Below are 18,542 nucleotides of genomic sequence, written 5' to 3'. Positions count from 1 at the left end.
TAAAAACTTTGTGTTTTTCCTGATTATTGTTTAAGTGATGGTATAAATGAAGCATACTCACGTTTCTGCATTCTGGATAAACTGAGTGGTTTTCTAAAGTTTCTTTTTGATTACCCACCCTTACATCTCACTTTTCCATCATTATGATTTCTTTTCTCTGATGTTCACAGGACAATAGGGTCACTGATCATCGGCTAAAAATGAACTTTGAGCTTACGTCGTTTCTTGAGGGTGACATTGAGACAGCTGTTCAGGTATATTACTTTTGCAAAGTAGCTATTAGCATCCCTTCTTTGTGGGGGTGGGGTGGGGGTGGGGGGGGGGGGGGAGATTTGCCATTAAAACAAACACTCATGCTAATTTCGTCTTTGTGCAGTCTTGTTCTACTATGGAACAACAGGAGTTACTGCAAGAACTTGCGGAATCTGTCAGTGCGCCTGCTTGACAATTTGTAACCTTTGTATTCGCAAGAAGCTCTATTTCTTCCTTCGTAGAACACTTATCGCAGATCAGCATTGTTTGAATGTACCATACGGATATCATTCTTGTTAGAATTGTTGTCAATCTAGGATTAGTAGAAACGGAATGAGGAAATCTAGTGCTAACTAGGAGCTCTGTCAGATCGCCATTTTAGGAACTTAGCTTCTAAATGTTACAGAACACTTCAACAATGAGTTCATTATTGAAAATTAATACTTGTGCATATTTCCCTCATCTTTAAAGCTGATAATTCCCGGATTTGTTTTCTTTTTTCTTCCTTCCCTTTTTTATCATCTGCTGATGATTTAAGCGTGGTGCTGCTCTCTTTCATAATGTAAAAAATACAGTCCCATTCGTATGCAATAAAAGGATCCATTTGCAATTAAATATATTGATTCAATTAATCTATTAATTCACGCATACATGATTTTTGTGTTTGTTTTATCATACGACGTAAACAAGCACCTAGAAACAAAACATACCCAAGTCAGGAATTGGCTAAATTATTTATAGGATATTTAACAATCACTTGAAAGGAAAGAGATTGGTCTCATACCATAAAAATGAGTAATAAACAATGAGATTCCCCTTCACCTTGGTTACCCTGTCATGTTTTGTATCTTCGTTTTTCATTGAAAGAAACAAATGACACGACTGTGCGCGACAGAAAGAAAAGTGTTCCAATCGCCTTGATAGGAAGTTGTGGAGGTCGAGTATTACGGTTGTAGGCTAGGAGGTAGTTGAGTCTTGTGTTACCTTGTACTGTTGTGAGCCTAGTCTGGTAGGGTTTTTGTCTGAGATAGCTAGGGGCATTGTCGTGTCTTACTATTTTCTCTTTTCGGTGCAGGACCTATTTACTAGCCATCATTTTTGTTTTTGTTTTGCATTTTTCCTTCTGCATTTTATGTTCCTATTTTTCCTGTGATCTCTGTGGTGAAACTAACATTCTCTCCTTTTTGTTTTTCTTCTTATCTTGAGCCGAGGGTCTTCCGGAAACAGCCTCCCTACTCCTTTGGGGTAGGGGTAAGGTCTGCGTACATACTACCCTCCCCAGACCCCACTTGTGGGATTTTACTGGGTTGTTGTTGTTGTTGTAATAAGGCTCACAGTAAAAGCAGATTAATTAAAAAAATTAAAAGTTAGTTTAAAAGTGAGAATATCATAAATTTATTTAGTTAAACCGATTTAAATATTAGAAATTTACGAAATGATTTTGACGAGCCTTATCTGTATTAAAACTCTTCCAGCAAAAGAAACTCTATCAAAACTCCTCCAGCAAAAGAAAAGATAGAACTTGTTGGTGTTAATGCATTTTAATATTAAAATTATAATATCAGAGTGCATTATTTCTTGTATGGTAATGATTATAAATTGACAAGAAAGTGATCATTATTTTGGTGTAACTTATGAAATCACTAATGCCATGATTTACCACTAATTACCCACTAAAGATTAAATTTTATAATTACCAAACATGTTCTACAATTTTATTATCCCACTACCTTATTATTTATTTGTGGAAGAGATTATACACCTATAAATAGTGGTGTTTCTTCCTTGTGTTATAGATGAAAAATATGGTTGTGTGTATGAAAAAGGTGAACTTGGTGTAGTGAAAAAGGGAGTTAAGAGAAGGAGAAAATGTAAGTCTCAAACTTATTCTCAACAAAAGAGAATATTATTTTTGTTGAAGGAAGGTGTTCATATTGGTGGAGCTTTGGACTCAACAACTTGTCCAGAGTTTGTTCGAGTCATATCACGTTTGTCGGACTGTTGTATCTTGGAGGGGACAAGTCAAGAGTATTACTGCTGGACCGATGAAGATGCTACCGCAGTAGGCTTGAAGCTCCATAAAGAGAGCGAGATATCCACGCCTCAGCCTGAAGAATATTTATTTATTTTTCTTCATCTTATTTTTCAACTGTAATTTCACTTACAATTTTAAGAAGATCCAAGCCCATTATGCAGTAGAAAAAATAGCGGATATCAAGATAAAAGTTCACTCTCTTTATGAGATAGAAAGGTAAAAAGTTTTCTACTTGTTTAGCTCAAGCGGAGGAAAGGTAAAGCCTTTTTACCTTATATTTTTATGACTCTGTGATTATATTATTTATGATTATGAATTTTCATAATTCTAGAAATAGTGGAGATAAAATAAATAAAATACTTTGAGAATGGTGGGGGTAAAAGAAATAAAATATTCTTGCATGAAAATTTTGAATATTTATGCATGAGTTGTAACACTCCTCAAATCTATAAAAGTTTCAAAACTCGCTAAATATATAATTTAAATTATTTTTTTATCTCAAATAATACTTCTATTACGGATTTAAACCCTTGTGATTGATTTTTGAATTATTTCTCTATTTATAAAGAATTAGATATATAATTAGGGAAATATTAATAATTTTAATATTAGTAATCATTAATTGTGAGTATCAATAAATTCTTGTCAAAAAAAAAAAAAAAAGAAAGAAGCAAAGTAGTCATTTAAGAATTTGGGCTTAAAGCCCATATAGTACTCTGTTCCAGCGACCAAATCAAAGGCATAAAGCCTTGGATGAAAGTCAAAGCAACCAAAACACATAAAAGCACATAATTGAATAGTTACGAACAGAACTGAATAAAGAAAACGCACGGAAATTAGAAACAGAGGCAGCGAACAATTCACGCAATCAATAGAAAATCTAGGGTTTTTACAAATCACTAATTCTTGAACTCAAGTATATAAAATTCCCTATTATCAATTATCCTACAGTAATAATAGGTAAGAATTGAATAGTTAATTCCCCTCTTCCTCTCTATCAACAGTAAGTTCCATGTTAGATGTGAAACTTTTAAATTAATTCAAATGCACTGGTTGTTGTAGAATTAATTGTTTGACGGGTATAAATTGGACTGGGGCCTACGTGTTGGCTCGAGAAATTTTGAGGTGAGTTGATATATCCCTTTACTAAAGTGGTTTAACTCACAAAAGTACGCATACAAGGCGTTTGATGAATTGCTTAAAAGAGTCTATATGTACTTAATTGGAGCGAGTGAGTACCTATCAAGTTAGAATTGTTCTGGCTAAAGTTTAGGTGATTTATTATGATATATGTGCATAAATTTTCAGATTTTTGTGTTATTCTTCTATGCCATTTTCATGTTGAAAATTCATGAAGAAGCAAGAATCTTTAGAAATAATTTTGAATGTTTATTTCATTCTTATGACATGCTTTACATTTAAGGATACCAGTATGAGTATGTATAGAATGTTCCAGAAAAGATTTAGACTTGAAAAGTCACAAGAAGGAGTTTTCGAAAGAAAAGATTTTTGGGAGTATCCTCTATTCTGAGAAGGGGTCATCGTCCAGGCCGAGGGTCCTGACCAAGGTGTTGACTTCCTGAAACTACTTGTGCCAAAGTAAGAGCACACGAGCCGAGGGTCTCGTTGCTGAGAATTTACTTAGCCAGGCTAAGGTATGACATATGAGCGCTGAGAACCATGAAGCGAGTGGTACCTCGTGGATTGGGCCTATTCGATCAGGTTGGGATTGAACCCGTGCCGATCACACGGTGACTACGATAGAAATAAGTCAGGATAGTTGGGACTCCCGAAGTATACAGTGAAGTATATTTTTTATAAGAAAGAAAAAGAAAAGAATTTCTTTTAGAATATTCATAAACTGCTATTATGCAATTATTTTAGAATTGTTCTTAGAAGCTTCATGTTTTCTATGCATTTAGATTCTTTGCTCGTAATGTATATTGTATTAAAATTTCGACCCATGTCGTTGAGACTCGCTGAGTACAATGGGTGTTACTAACGTTCTCTTATGGGAACCTACATTGGTCTGTGGTACAACTTAGGAACCGGTTTTGCAGGCGAGAGGCTTCAACTCCGTCCTAAGACGGATCAAAGAAGAGCAGGCTACAGTTTAGGACTTCCCTCCTTTCCAGCGCTATTGGTGAGCTTCGCTTTTGTTCGTGGAGTAATCCTTTGAATCATATTTATGGAGTTATATTTCTTTGTTTACGTGGAGGACTAGCTAGGCTACCTCATGTCCTGAGCAGTGCGTCAGTTTATCAGTAAAGGCTTCATAGACACAGTTGGTGAGTTAAGATTCAGATGTTTTTGATAATAACTTAGCAGCATTTCATTGGTTACTACGAATAAAGTTTTGGATTTGGTTTATTTTAGATATTTAAATTAATTAAAAGTATTTGGTTACAGTATTGCCTTGTGGCATATAAAATTTGAAGTTATAATAGATTTGATAAGTGCAGATGGTTCGCGGTCATGTTTAATGATCGGGTGCCGATACCGGCTTGTTTAGAAAATGGCTCGTGACATGAGTGAAAGTTGATTAAATCAAAAAATATGATAAGTTCATCTATCATAAGTTTTGGAATAATTCACATGTAATTGTTTGCTTTTATGTTGATGATTTGTTAGTATTTGGCTCTAACATGAATGTTGTTGGAGAAACTAAAAGCATTCTTATTAGCCATTTTGACATGAAAGATTTGGGTGAGGCAAGTTTCATTCTTGGAATGAAAATTACTAGAATATGTGATGGAGTTTTCCTTGACCGGTCATATTATGTTGAGAAAATTTTGAAAAAATATAACTTTATTTATTGCAAGCATGTTGTAACCCCTTTTGATTCAAGTGTTCACTTATTTTGTGTACAAAGTGACAATGATGTGATAAATCAAAAGGAATCTGCTAGCTTAATTGGAAGCTTGAGATATGTGACTGATTGTACTCGACCTGATATTAGATATGTAATAAGAGTACTAAGCAGGTTTACAAAAACTCCTGCTGTACTCGAGGGCTTTTTTGATGCAGATTGGAACATTTTATCGTGGAGAGGTGGTGCTATTTGTTGGAAATAAAAAAAGTAAATAATAATACTTGCTAACTCTACCATAGAGGCTGAACTAATTGCTTTAACTTCAGCCAGTGATGAAGTGAATTGGTTGAGAGATTTATTATTTCAAATTCCTTATTTTGTGTTACACCCCATATTTTCGTACGTGGAAGTACGCCATAAGTAAATCGATATAATCTTGAAAATGAGATGTTACATCCCACATTTTCGTATGTTAAAGTTTCGTCGTAAGTTAATCGACGTAAGCTTGAGAATGAGATTACTTTTGAGGTTATAAGTATTATGCTATTTCAAACAAGTTCGTGACGGTGAGAGGGTAAACAAATCTAAGAAAATGAGTTTCGTCGAAGTTTGACATCTTGAGTTAAAATGCGGTCCAAACTATAATACCCGATATTTATAGACTAGTGCCATACAAGGTACCACATGAACATGATAGTAAGGTGTATAAAGTGTGTTAAAAGTGAGTATTATTTTAAGTAATTTGAGATAGTTCTTAATTATGTGGATAATTGGATAATTAATTATAAAATTTTGGATAAGTTTAAACCCCCTTATTGTGGCAGCCTAATAAAGTCTTAATCAAGACCCATATAATGACTAAGGTTCATTACAATAGGTGGACTAATTAGGGGCGTTTAGGCAAGGTTAGTCGTCATAAGTGGGGCCCACCTAAAGGTTAAAGATAACCTCTCTAATTCATTAAAGAGAGGTGTCATACTTATTTGCAATTTCATACTACATGAATACTTAATGAAATAGCAAAGAGAGGTATCATACAAAGAGAGATATCATTCTGGTAACGTAATTGCTTCAACATTTCATACGAAGACTATTTAATACTATAGCAACGTGGGATTTGCGATTCTAAGGGAGTACAATGTAATCTTTCTCAAGAATATTATACGGATTTTCCCCTTCTTCGATCCGCCGTTACGTGATTTGCCGCAATTGACGTGTGCTAGAGGGATTGTCAAGAGAATCGGCTCAGGCTATTGATAACTAGGGATTTTGTAGTGTTTTATGCTCCTTCTTGCTTACGCTTTGGTTATAAATTGTTACAAAAATAGTCCCAAAAGGCTCATAAGTGTGCTTGTTTGCAGGTTTGATCGACAAAGTGACAAAATGTCAAAGTTTGGCTCAAAAGGAGTGAAACTTGCTCAAGCACAAAAGACAAGGCAAACTGAGGGCAAAAAGTCCTAGTGCGGCCGCATTCGACTTTGTGTGGTCCGCACTAGGTAGATTCAGAGAGATGGCAAAACCAGGCTTCAGGCAACACAACCGCATTACACATTGCGCGGTTCGCGACGAAGGCTCCGCAGCCGCACTACCACTTTGTGCGGTCCGCAGAAGAGAGATTCAAAGAGTTAAAATTTGCCATGGTTCAAGCTGTGCGGTCCGCGGTCATACTTGTGCGGACGGCGTTAGAGACCTCCGCGGCCGCGGTCCATTCTACGCGGTTCGCGGAGCCCAAGTTCAGAGAGCCCAGATTTGAAGTCCAAGAGCCTAGTGCGGCCGCGGTCCATTTTGTGCGGCCCGCACTGACCCCGCAGGGGCATTTTTGTCCAGTTTTTCCAGCTTAGTATAAATAGAACCTTTTTCCATTTTTAGGGTATCAGTTATTTTTATTTCAGCAGCTGCGCTCGTGGGAACTTCATCTGTAGCCATTTTTGGCATCTTAGCTCCAAATTAACGATATTCTTGTACTTTATTTTAGCATCTAATTAATATGTCTTGTTCTTCATCTATTTCTTCATTTTCTTCTTCAAGCATGAGTAGCTAAACCCATTAGCTAGGGTTGTGGCTCAACCCTAGTGTGGGTAATTGATGGGTGTTGCCATCTAGGGTTAGATTGACTATGGGTGTTTGTTATTTCGATTGATTTTATGTTTTAATCTATGAATTGGTGGTTGCAAACACTGATATGAACTTTGTTGATTTGACTCTTCTTGAGAAAGAGAGTCTGAGTCTCCAAAATTGACCCAACAAGGAATTGGGATGGACTCATGAGAAATGATAGTCCCAATTAACGGGTTAAACCTCGAGAGAGTAATCACCCTACTTGAACCCTAGTTGCTTGATCTATTTTGCCTACCCATTTGGTCTCGAGAGAGTCAATTGGGCAAAATCACTCTCTCTACCGAGAGGTGTGAGAGTGGGTAAAATTGTGCAACGGTTATAGCATAAGCCCCAATTATGTCAATCGAACCTTAGTAGCATCTACCCGTCAATTAGCCACCTAGGTGATGTCACGACCCTAGTGCCCTTCTTCCCATTAGATACAACCTTAGCAATTATTTCGTAGCATAATCTAGTTTCAATTAGTAGTTTGATAATAGTAGTTTATAATTGAAAAACCCAAAAATGTTGGAAGTGACATTTAGAATAATTACACGACTCTAGTCTAGATAGATACCCAGCTCTAATTTTTAGCTCTCTGTGGAATTCAATCCCGACCCTCATATCGGGTAAAAGCTATTGCGACCCTCTCTTCCTACTTTATAGTAGTGTGGAGTTGGCAGCGATCAGCTATCCCTTCTTTCTTTTTGGCATGATCTATACGATACAAACGAAACAAGCAAATGCACAACTTCCATAAATGACTCTATTCATAAAAATACTAGAGGTTCCTATGTTCTTGATTCCCTATATGTCTTATTATTCTATCGTCTGTTCATGGGTCTCAGAAAATACGTAAGTTGATAAATTTTATTTTATGATATTAATCAGATGCATAATGGTCTTATGACGTTCCGAGAGATTTTATTGACGTACTTCTCAAGCATTGCATTCATTTATACATGTACATTGATCCATGACCAGATGATGTTATATACGCGTGTGTATATATATATATATATATATATATATATATATATATATATATATGGGATATGAGAAAAGGTTGCAGTGTTATATACGCACCACCACCTGATCAGCCGGTATACATTGATTTGCCCACAGTGGCCGAGATGATATGATGGGATGCCCTTAGAGGCTTGATAATGTTATGTACGCATATACCTATGCATGGTTTGACATTTATACGCATATGCATGACATTATAAATATGAAATGATTCACAGAGCTATTCAGACATACATGTTGAGTCTTTTACTCCATGTTTCTCTCATGACTTTTATTTACTGATTTTCGTTCCTTACATACTCGGTACATTATTTGTACTAACGTCCTTTCCCTGGGGACGCTGCATTTCATGCCCGCATGTCCCGATAGACAGGTTGAGAGTCCTCCAAGTAGGCTATCAGCTCAGCGTAAGGTGTTGGTGCGCTCCATTTGCTTCGGAGTTACTTGTTTGGTCAGTATGCTTTGGATATGTATTGATTGGTATGTCGGGGCCCTGTCCCGGACTTATGAAGTTTATGTACTCTTAGAGGCTTGTAGACCTATGTCATGTATATAAAAGATTGTATGGCCTTGTCGGCCTATGTTCAATGTACGAGTGATCATTTTGGCCTTATAGGCCTGTACGTCATATGTATAAGTTTCTATGTCAAGTATTCCTACATGTTTATTATGGTTATCTCATGATAGCCTTTCCGGCTCATTTACATATGATAGTATGATATGAAAGATACGTTATGTTGGTACTCGATCGATTAAGGCATCGGGTGCCCGTCGTGGCCCATCGGTTTGGGTCGTGACAGAAGTTGTATCAGAGCAGTTCTGTCCTAGGGAGTCTACAAGCTGTGTCTAGTAGAGTCTTGTTTTTGGGTGTGTTGGGAACCACACTTATAAACAGGAGGCTACAGGGCGTTTAGGACTGCCACTCTTTTTTTTTTACTCTAGATCGTGTGGTAGAGCTCACTTATAGGAATTCAAACTCCTAACTTCTATTTTATTCCTAAAAAGACAATACCTACATCCAAAAGACAGTTGGTAAGAGATTGCATGTGGTTGTGGAAGAGTTGAGTCAGAGGAACTCGATTTTGCATCATTCGTATGATGGATAAATGTGAGGTCTTCAACAGAACATGTGTATAACAAGATGTGTAAGCTTCTTGATAGGGAGCCTTAAGGTAAGAATATCTATCCACCCATATGGTAAAAAGCAACGAGAGAATCAGAAGGTACAAGTTTCAACAAGTAAAAGAAGCAAGGTGAAGAAGGGTACAAGGTACCTAGTTAGTGAAGATGATCATTACCTACAATTCAAGAAGAGAGATGAAAGCATTCTGAGTTACCTTCAACAGTAACAGAGGTATGTACAATTGGCCACACCGATCTCAGTTAGGCTCTATGGGAGCTAACAGATATGGTTTAAGAGAAGGACGGGATATCAGGATCCGGCTGGGGTTAGAGTAACCCAAAACTGGTGGATGGATTGTTTGCGTTAGTTGACGTTTCTGAAGAATATTGCAAATGTGCTAATAGATCTCCTTGTGAGACACCCAGATGGTGCACTCTGGAATTGTAAAGTTAGATATGAATACTAGAATGTTCAAAAAAAAAATTACAAAGATAGGCACTAGAAGCCTGGAAGGGATAAATATTACCTTAGTATGGCTCCCGTCCCTGTAGGGAAATAATGTTAGGCAACCCGAAGAGCCAGTAGATGGAGCAAGGGAAGCTAAAAGCGAAAGAATGTCATGTTCAAGTTTTCAAAATAAAGTAATATACATAAATGTTAGCGGGAAATAAGAAGAGAGTTAATAAAGCATTATGAGTAAGATGTGATTCATGGATGACAACGATAGATCAAAAAGATGACAGTATTACTGAGTATATAGTCAAGTAAAGGAAAAGACGAGAGGTATAGGCCTTGAGACAACAAAAGAGTATAGGCCATAAAGTCATATCCTCATTTCGAGAAATAAGTTCGTGACTCCAACGTGACTACCAGAAGAAAAAGTTAGACCCAGAATAATAGAAATCAGTTTGGGCTGGTGAACAAGATAAACTAAACATGAATAAGGGACTGAGTGATTTGATAATAGTCGATATCATGAGAATTTAAGATTTCGTTCCGGCAATAATAGAATGGACAATAGAAGAAGATTCATGAGAAATTTAGAGAATAGTCATTCAGGAAGACGCTTCCCTAAAGCAAGCAATGTGAGTAAAGTTAAGCTTAAGGGATTGTATGTGCCAGTTATACTAAGTGTCACCCTCGCGAGTAAGGAAATTTGTTATTCTTGGTACAGAAGGATTACCGTGAGGCAAGTAAGGATCATCGATGGTGTGAAAAAATGCCAAAGATGAAGAGGTAAAACATCTATACGTAGTGTCGCACCCCCTTTTTCTCGCGAAATCGGGTTTCGACATTTTGACAACTCCTTTTGAGAGGGTAAGGAAAAGGAATTGGTTTTGAGTCGCCACCTAACGGATTAAGGTGAGTTAGGGCACCTAGAGCAGATAACTCATGTTATACCAGTTTACATCACCAAAGATCGGGTAAGGGCTCGAAGTTACCTCGAAGAGAAGGTGTTAGGCACTCTTCGGGGTCCACAACTATGGGTCCCGGCCGAACTTAATTATGAATTAGTCTAATAAAGAAGCGAGAGAATTATTTAATAAGGATGAGGGGTACTAAATTTTTTAGCCTAAAGAATCACCCCGTACAACATAAATAATACTTCATAACTCCCTCGAGGACGGGGGTGTTACTCATATTATCCAGCGGGCACACACTATCATCTCCTGCTATCCGATTACTATCTTTAAGTTGTTACTTAAAGCGCTCTAGTTGATTCTAGTTCGTTTCCTATGCGTGCACTACTTGTCCTTACCTATGGTCCTGGAGGCATTAGGACCTCTATTTGGGATGGTTCTGGACTGAGCCTAGGTTGCTCAAAATTGTAAAATACTAGGCAACAAGCAAAACAGTTAGGACTTTCAGATAAAAAGCAGATACGGGCTCGTATTAACCTCCACACATAAATAGCAAATGCACACAATTGATTGACAAGATTTATTAATCTTAAAGTCCTATAGGTAGGATATCTATGTAAGGAACATGCGAGCAGTGATACACAGAAGCAGTCTTATTAATGCGAGTGTTAGGACCTATTATTTGCCTACTGATTTTGTTTAGTACAGTATCTGGGCGTTTTAGAAAGTAACGCATCACAATCACAAATCCAGAATTGTTATTTTAGTCCTATAGGCATATTGTATAAGTGATTGACAACGGCGATTGTATTCAGAAGCAATTAGCAGAATCCTATAGGCATGACTTCTACGAGCATGATGATTGTTACCCTATAAGCAAGATATCTAAGTTCGAACTGGCTTTGATCTTATAGGCATGATATCTAATGTTGAACTAATTTTAACCCTATAGGCATGATTTCTAACACTGAATTGACCTTAATCCTATAGGCATGATTTCTAATTAAATAGCATACGGGCAGAAATTTAGATACATTGCCAGAAAATAGTTGAGTCAAATATTGGTCCTATAGGCATGATTGCTAACACACTTTATTGGACAAATTATTAATCCTATAGGCAGGATTTCTATGGATCCTGAAGCCCGTGATTACTAACTAGCTCTAGACTGTGAGGGTCGATCAGATCTCGGCCCCTGAAATCGTGAAGGAGTACTAGCAGCTGACTGCCTGACACTCTGCTGTCTACTAGCACTAGATGTCTCACCAAACGAACCTGAAAATCTGCATCTCTTGCTTGAGCTTCTATCTCTGTCAGCCATCTGCTTCTATTTTCTTTCCTCAAGTGCTAAGGCGAATGCCTGAATACGTGCAATGTCCATACTCGACTGCATACATATAGTCATACACTCATTTACTAAGTGAGGACCAAGTCTCGCTACGTACCTGTGTACCCTGTCCTCCATGTCTGATATAACTGCTGGAGCAAACCTCGCCAGAGAATTAAAGTGGAGATTGTATTCTGCAATACTTATACCCCCTGTCTCAATGTCAGGAACTGATCCAATCGTGCTTTTTATGTTTCTGGAGGTAAGTAATGGCGGAGGAATGCCTTTGAGAACTCCTACCATGTAGCTGGAGTAGCATTTTCTCCCCTAGACATCTCCCAAGTGGTATTCGAACCTGCTGCTAGATCTATTAATTTACATGCTACCAATTCAACTGACTCTCTATCTGTGGCATGCATAACTCTAGGGCTCTGGCTACCCTTTCTAGAAAATCCTGGGGATCCTCTGCTATACTAGATCCTGTGAAAACTGGAGGCTCTAATATGAGGAAATCACGAATCCTAGAACCTGTATCGTCACCCTAAGGACCTGTATGCTGCCGTTAGGCCTAAGTAGCTGCAATGCTAGTCAACTATCTGACAGCCTCACTCATGTCGTCGTGCTAAGGAGCCAAAGGTGCGATAGCTAGAGCACCCCTAACCTTTCGATGAACAGACAGAGTCTGTGAAGCTCCGAATAGAACCTCATATCTGGACTCCTCATGCTCATCTAACTCAGGGGGTACTCTGCTAGTACCCTGGCCAGCAATGGCTTTGCCCTTCTGGGCAGCTGTGAGTCTCTTCGGCGGCGTCGCAACGTATAAAATGTTTTGTTAGAAGGCTGAATTCTTATAACATAGCTATATAGCACAATCTAAAGAAGACGGAAGGACAACCATCCTATAATGCCCTGTATCCTCATGTTCATAAGTATGGCACGCAACATACTCTTGAACAAGACTCTACTAGACACGGCCTGTAAACAACTACGACTGAACTACTCTTATACCATGTTTTTCACGACCCAGCCTAGGGCCTATGACGGATAACCGACACTAAGTGTCGACCATCATTAAACTTGCTGATAATCTACTAATCATGAATATGAACTGATAAATTGAACACGCATAAACATAGCTGATAGAAACTGTACTATTTGGAAAGACGACAAGGCTAACATATGAAAATATACTAACTGCACAGATGCATACCTACATGTCTCTAAGAGTGCTGAACTAAACAAGTACTAGACGGGACAAGACCCCGTCATACCCAAACTAGCTGACAGTACACATGCCAAAAGATAAGTAACTCCAGGAGTAAGCGGAGTAACTCCAACAGTTGGTGGATGGCCTACTGATGTGGCTCAAGCGCTGGTTATCTGTACCCGCGCGGCATGAAACGCAGTGCCCCTGAAGGACGTGAGTACGATATGTACAAAGTATGTAGGGTGGAAAGAATATGTAAAGCATACTAAAGTGTGAATGTAAGATGGAAATCTGAATATAAGCTGAAAGCTAAACAAGAGTCTGAACTAGAAACTGATCTGGTACTGAACCGAAGTTGAAGCTGAAACTGTGCTGAAATTGAACTACTATCTAAACTGGTACATGACTGTCGTTATGGGCTATATTTCCACAATCAGGTAACTGTACATATGAACTAGCCTCATGTATAGTTATGAAATGCAAACTGTAGTTATATACGCGTATATAACATGCCTGACTGGCGTAATGGGCTATATCCCCCCAGTAGGTAAATATATTATCAATAGGACCGCTGGTGTTATGGGCTATCTCCCCCAGCGTATAATCAATAGGCCTCGCTGGCGTTATGGGCTATTTCCCCCCAGCATAATCAGTGTACGCATGTATGAGGCATAACACATGTAGCAGCATCACACGGACTCAAAAGATCATGAATGAAACCATAAACAGAATCACAAACGTAATGTGACACTCATCGTCCATGAGTTGCACGAAGGAGAATATTTCCATTTTAGGAAGAAACTGAATATGTACATGAGAAAGTAAGGCTAATTAACTCATTAGGATCCCTTTAGAATCAATTTAGAATCAAGGAACTCAAAATTTGTCCAACTCCTTGAATTTTCAAAAATTTCGGCAGAGTTTCCCCTGAAATGGATGATCCCAAAAAAAAAATAGCAAGCACCACAATATACATGGGAATGTATACCCGGCAAATATGATAACATCAAACTAAAGGAGATCGAGTTATCCACAATAGTGTCAAATGATTGACAAAATGGAATTATGAACGTAATATCGGCTCATAGTGGCTAACTTGTGACATAAAAGTCCAAATATGATTTAGGAATAATCTAAGAATCAACACATGGTAATTAAGCTTATATAATATTAAATTAAGCTATTAGAATCATATAGGGGTTAGGTATACATAAAAACATCAAAGGAACGGAACAAACGGAAGTCTGGATGGCATAGGCTTAATGGGCGATTTGCCCTTTCTGTTTTTGTTGTGTTTTGAAGTTCCAACCTAAACTAGTTTCTTCCATAATTCACATATGAAATTGAATATTATACAAGGGTACAATAAATGCTGAAATTTCCCTTGTACAACTCTTAAAATATCAAGAAGAAAGGCTAGAATATAGCTATACCTAATCATGCCGAAAACGAAACGAAAACCCTGCATACCTCTTGTATTCTTGCTTCCAAACCTTATTCCCTTCGATACACACCCTTCCTTATGCTTGTATTGCTAAAATACAGAGGTAAAAAGCTTGCTTAGCCATGAAGATCTTTCCAAAAAAAAAATATAAGGAGAAAGGAGAATGACAAAGTCTTACCTATGTCGTAAGGATCGCGTTGATGTGTTCGCTTCTTGATTTTGAGTTGCGGATGATGGACTTGCTTCAAAATCCTAAGGAACTTCATGGAGAGATATAGAAGCTCTTGAGCGTGAATTTGCTAGAAAACGAGAAAAAAGAAGACTTAGTCTCCTTTCTTTTTTAGTAGGTTGAAAAGTCAACCACATGTGTGCTTCACCGGTCCTTCTTCCGACATATCTCTTTATACGGACGTCGTATGAACGAACGGTCAGAGCATTATAAACTAAGTTCCAAGACCTTCAGTTTGGTATATAACATATCCCCAAAAAACCTCATATAACAAAGAAATTAATTTCTCAAAAAACTTCATTACAAGGCAAATCCTTAGTAAGTTTTTTCCGCAACTTAAGTCCGATTTTTCCAAATTTTATATTCTATATCCAAACATCATATATATTCATATTATGACTTTAACCTCATTTAAATTATGCTTAGCACGTTATTTACACAATATACGATATCACAGAAGTACGCGGTGTAACAGATACCATGATATTTATGTAGCTATAAATCATGTCAGTAAGGATGAATTAAAAAATTAAATTAAATTATCTTCGAATATGAAAGATATCTGTAGACAATAAATTTGTGTCGAGAAACTAAAATCAAGACCGAAAATATAGCAACAATCGTAGTATTTTATTTCGAATATTTGAGTGTTACAATCTCTATGAATCCTCTGATTCTTCTTTTCTAATATAAATAAATTCAAGGGCCTTTGATTTTGATCTTGAATATGTATTTGTTGCCTCGAACGATGATCTTGTTCTTGAGCTTGAGCTTGATTGCTTGAACTTGACCTTGATTTGTTCTTCGTTCTTGAACTTAAACTTGATTTCTTCTTCGTTCTTGAACTTGAACTTGATTTCTTCTTCGTTCTTGAGCTTGAACTTGATTTCTTGAAATTGAACTTGAAGCTTGAAACTTGTGGAGGAATTTGCAGCGTTTGATCCACGAGCTCTTTCTTGCTTCTTGTTATAACTTCTGGTGTCTTTTCTGGGTTATGAAGACCCCTATTTATAGTTGTGGAAGGGAGGAGTCATGATAAGAACAAACTCTTTCCGACCAATCAAATTGAAGTGTGACATGGCCGCATTTGATTGGCCAGAACATGTCACCTGCACACGTGGCACTATTTCATTGGCCTTTTAGTGTGACTTGGCATGCCTTGTCATTTTGACACGTGGCATGATTCTATTGGCTCTTCCGTTTGACTTGGCGTGCCACGTCATTTGACACGTGGCACCAAATTGGGCCTCTAGGAAGATGACATCTTGGGCTTAATGAAGTGGGTTCATCACTTAGCCCAATGGATTAAGACTTATTTAATCCATATATATTGGACTTATATAATTACTTCAATTATATTAGCCCATAATATTTATTTGGACCAATATATCTTGAATTTAAAATATAATCCTAATTATTTTATGGATTTAATCCCAACAAAATTTATATGCCTACAATATCATTCTTCACGAATCAGATTAAAAATAAAAAAATTGTTACATAAAAACATTAAGGAGTAAATGATTTATTTTTCCATTATCAAACATATCTGATGTCTAATCATTTAAAGTGTTTAATGTTAAGTACTATTCGGGATTTAGTTTTGGTTTAGATTTTGGAAACCAAAATTTGGAGAAAAATGTATGTTTTGATAATGTATGAGTATTCATTTTAGTGAATATGTACTGTTAGATTGTCTTTGATTTTGGGGGAAATTAAAACAAACACACATGTGTTCTGTCTTTATTGCTAGGACTTTCTAAATTCAATCAGCTGACTCTGCTGAAAGTAAGTTTAAACATACAACTCTATTTTGTTTTCTTCCAAAATATAAAATATAATGTTTACTGATGCTCCAGTATATTTCGTTTTCCATTTTTAGCAGCTCGTAGTCTTTTTTAATCCTCTATAGTTTTTCCATTTTATTTAAGTATGCAGCAATTAAGTGAAGTTATTAGTATTTGAGAAAATGCTTACATTATCTAATTATTGCTTTAGTGGACATTAATAATAAGATAAGATTTTATTGTTCATATTTTGGGGTATAATCTAATGTAACTCTAATCTAGTTTTAGAAATATACGAGTAGGGAGATTATAATTTTTGTGAAGTTTGGGATTTAGCTTTAATATATTCGCGTTGCCACTAGACTACATAGTTTCGGTTAGTGCAAGTAAACTTATTAGAGCATACATTAAATGCGAAGTAAAGTAATTACTTGATGAAGCCGATCTTAAAAAATAAATGCCATTATTTTAGTTAATATTTAATTAGATGAAGTTTTCTTGTCTTTCAATATTATAATTTTTAAATTTATTTGACTAACTATAACCATTATATATCTATTGTAATTCGAATTTTGATTTAGAAACCTTGAATAATTTTAGCTAACATGATTAACGAGACTTTATATTACGAGAATTATCTTAATATCTTCATGCTAGCACATTCTAGTGTTGATAATTATTAAGTAGATATTAGAGTATATAATAAGTGCAAAGTAAAGTTAATGCTTGACAAAATATTGTTACTATAAAATGACATTGTTTTAATTAATTTTTATACTTAGATATACATAAGTAAAGTTATTACTTGATATAAGAATGTTACTATAAAATGATATTGTTTTAATTAACATTAATACTTAGATAACTTTTTGCCTTTTCTATTGTTGCATGTAAGATACTACCAAATTACTATTCGATTGCTTTACCTGATGATGAGCTGAAAGATTTTTTTTCTGTAACATTAAAATTTTAAGCTTTAACACCTTCATGTTAGTACTCATGAAAGTGATGTAGGAGTAGAGTTAGAAGGTTACATCCGGTTCAATTGAACGTAATAGTCTAAGAGCCCGTTTGGCGTAGCTGATTTAGAGTAGCTGATAAACATTAGGTGCTGAAAAGCACTTTTAAGTGCTGAAGCTGATTTAAAAGATAAACAGTTACGTGTTTGGATAAAAGTGTTGAAGTTAATAATATGCAGCTAAAGAACTGGGCATACGAAGAGTTTTGTTTTAAAAAGAAGTATTTTAGGGATAGAATAGTAAATATTTTGGTCAAAGTTAAACTGCTTATAAGCTAAAATTTGATAAGTTGGGGGAGACCAACTTATGACTTTTGATTTATTTTTGACTTATAAGTACTTTTAATTTTATCAAACGCGTAGATAAGAGTCTAAGGTGATTGGTTGGTAGTACTTGATTTAGAATTATCCAATATGGGGGTAATTGAGTACTTGAATTAGAATCTTAGATCCCTATCTAAGATAATTGGTGTCAGATTGTTGTCAAGTACTCACTTTGGTGCATGTCAATTGTCACATATCATTATCATTTTTCATTTTCTTTGAGGAGAACCATTTTTTGACTGGCTTGTGAGAGAGTTGGATAGCAAAACACAAACAGAGTCAAAATAGTTTCTGGGGGTTTGAAAATTGGGACTTGCTGGTCAACTAGGACTTATTCAAATTTCAAAGGCATCACAAACTTATACGTAGTATACATTTTTTTTAAATAATTCAAATGAATTTTCAAACTCAACCATATAATAGCCCGGTTTGGTATATACATTAGAGTATGGTTTTGACGAGCCCCATACATAAAGGGATTCTTGAACCCTTTAAAG

At 36.4% G+C, this 18,542-nt stretch overlaps 1 protein-coding gene across 1 annotated transcript in view; it reads left to right on the top strand.

Moving 5' to 3' along the window:
• LOC109208168 (peptide chain release factor APG3, chloroplastic) overlaps window positions 1–714 on the top strand; it is a 12,347-nt gene extending 11,633 nt beyond the window's left edge. The window contains exons 14-15 of the mRNA XM_019371221.1: window positions 171–254; window positions 377–714. Coding sequence (XP_019226766.1) covers window positions 171–254; window positions 377–445 — 153 coding nt within the window. The 3' untranslated portion in view covers window positions 446–714. The remainder of the gene's footprint in view (window positions 1–170; window positions 255–376) is intronic.
• The last annotated feature ends 17,828 nt before the right edge of the window (window positions 715–18,542 follow it).

This window comes from Nicotiana attenuata, unplaced genomic scaffold (genome assembly GCF_001879085.1).
Source record: "Nicotiana attenuata strain UT unplaced genomic scaffold, NIATTr2, whole genome shotgun sequence".
Taxonomy (NCBI): Eukaryota; Viridiplantae; Streptophyta; class Magnoliopsida; order Solanales; family Solanaceae; genus Nicotiana; species Nicotiana attenuata.
This window is presented reverse-complemented; position numbering and strand designations above follow the sequence as displayed.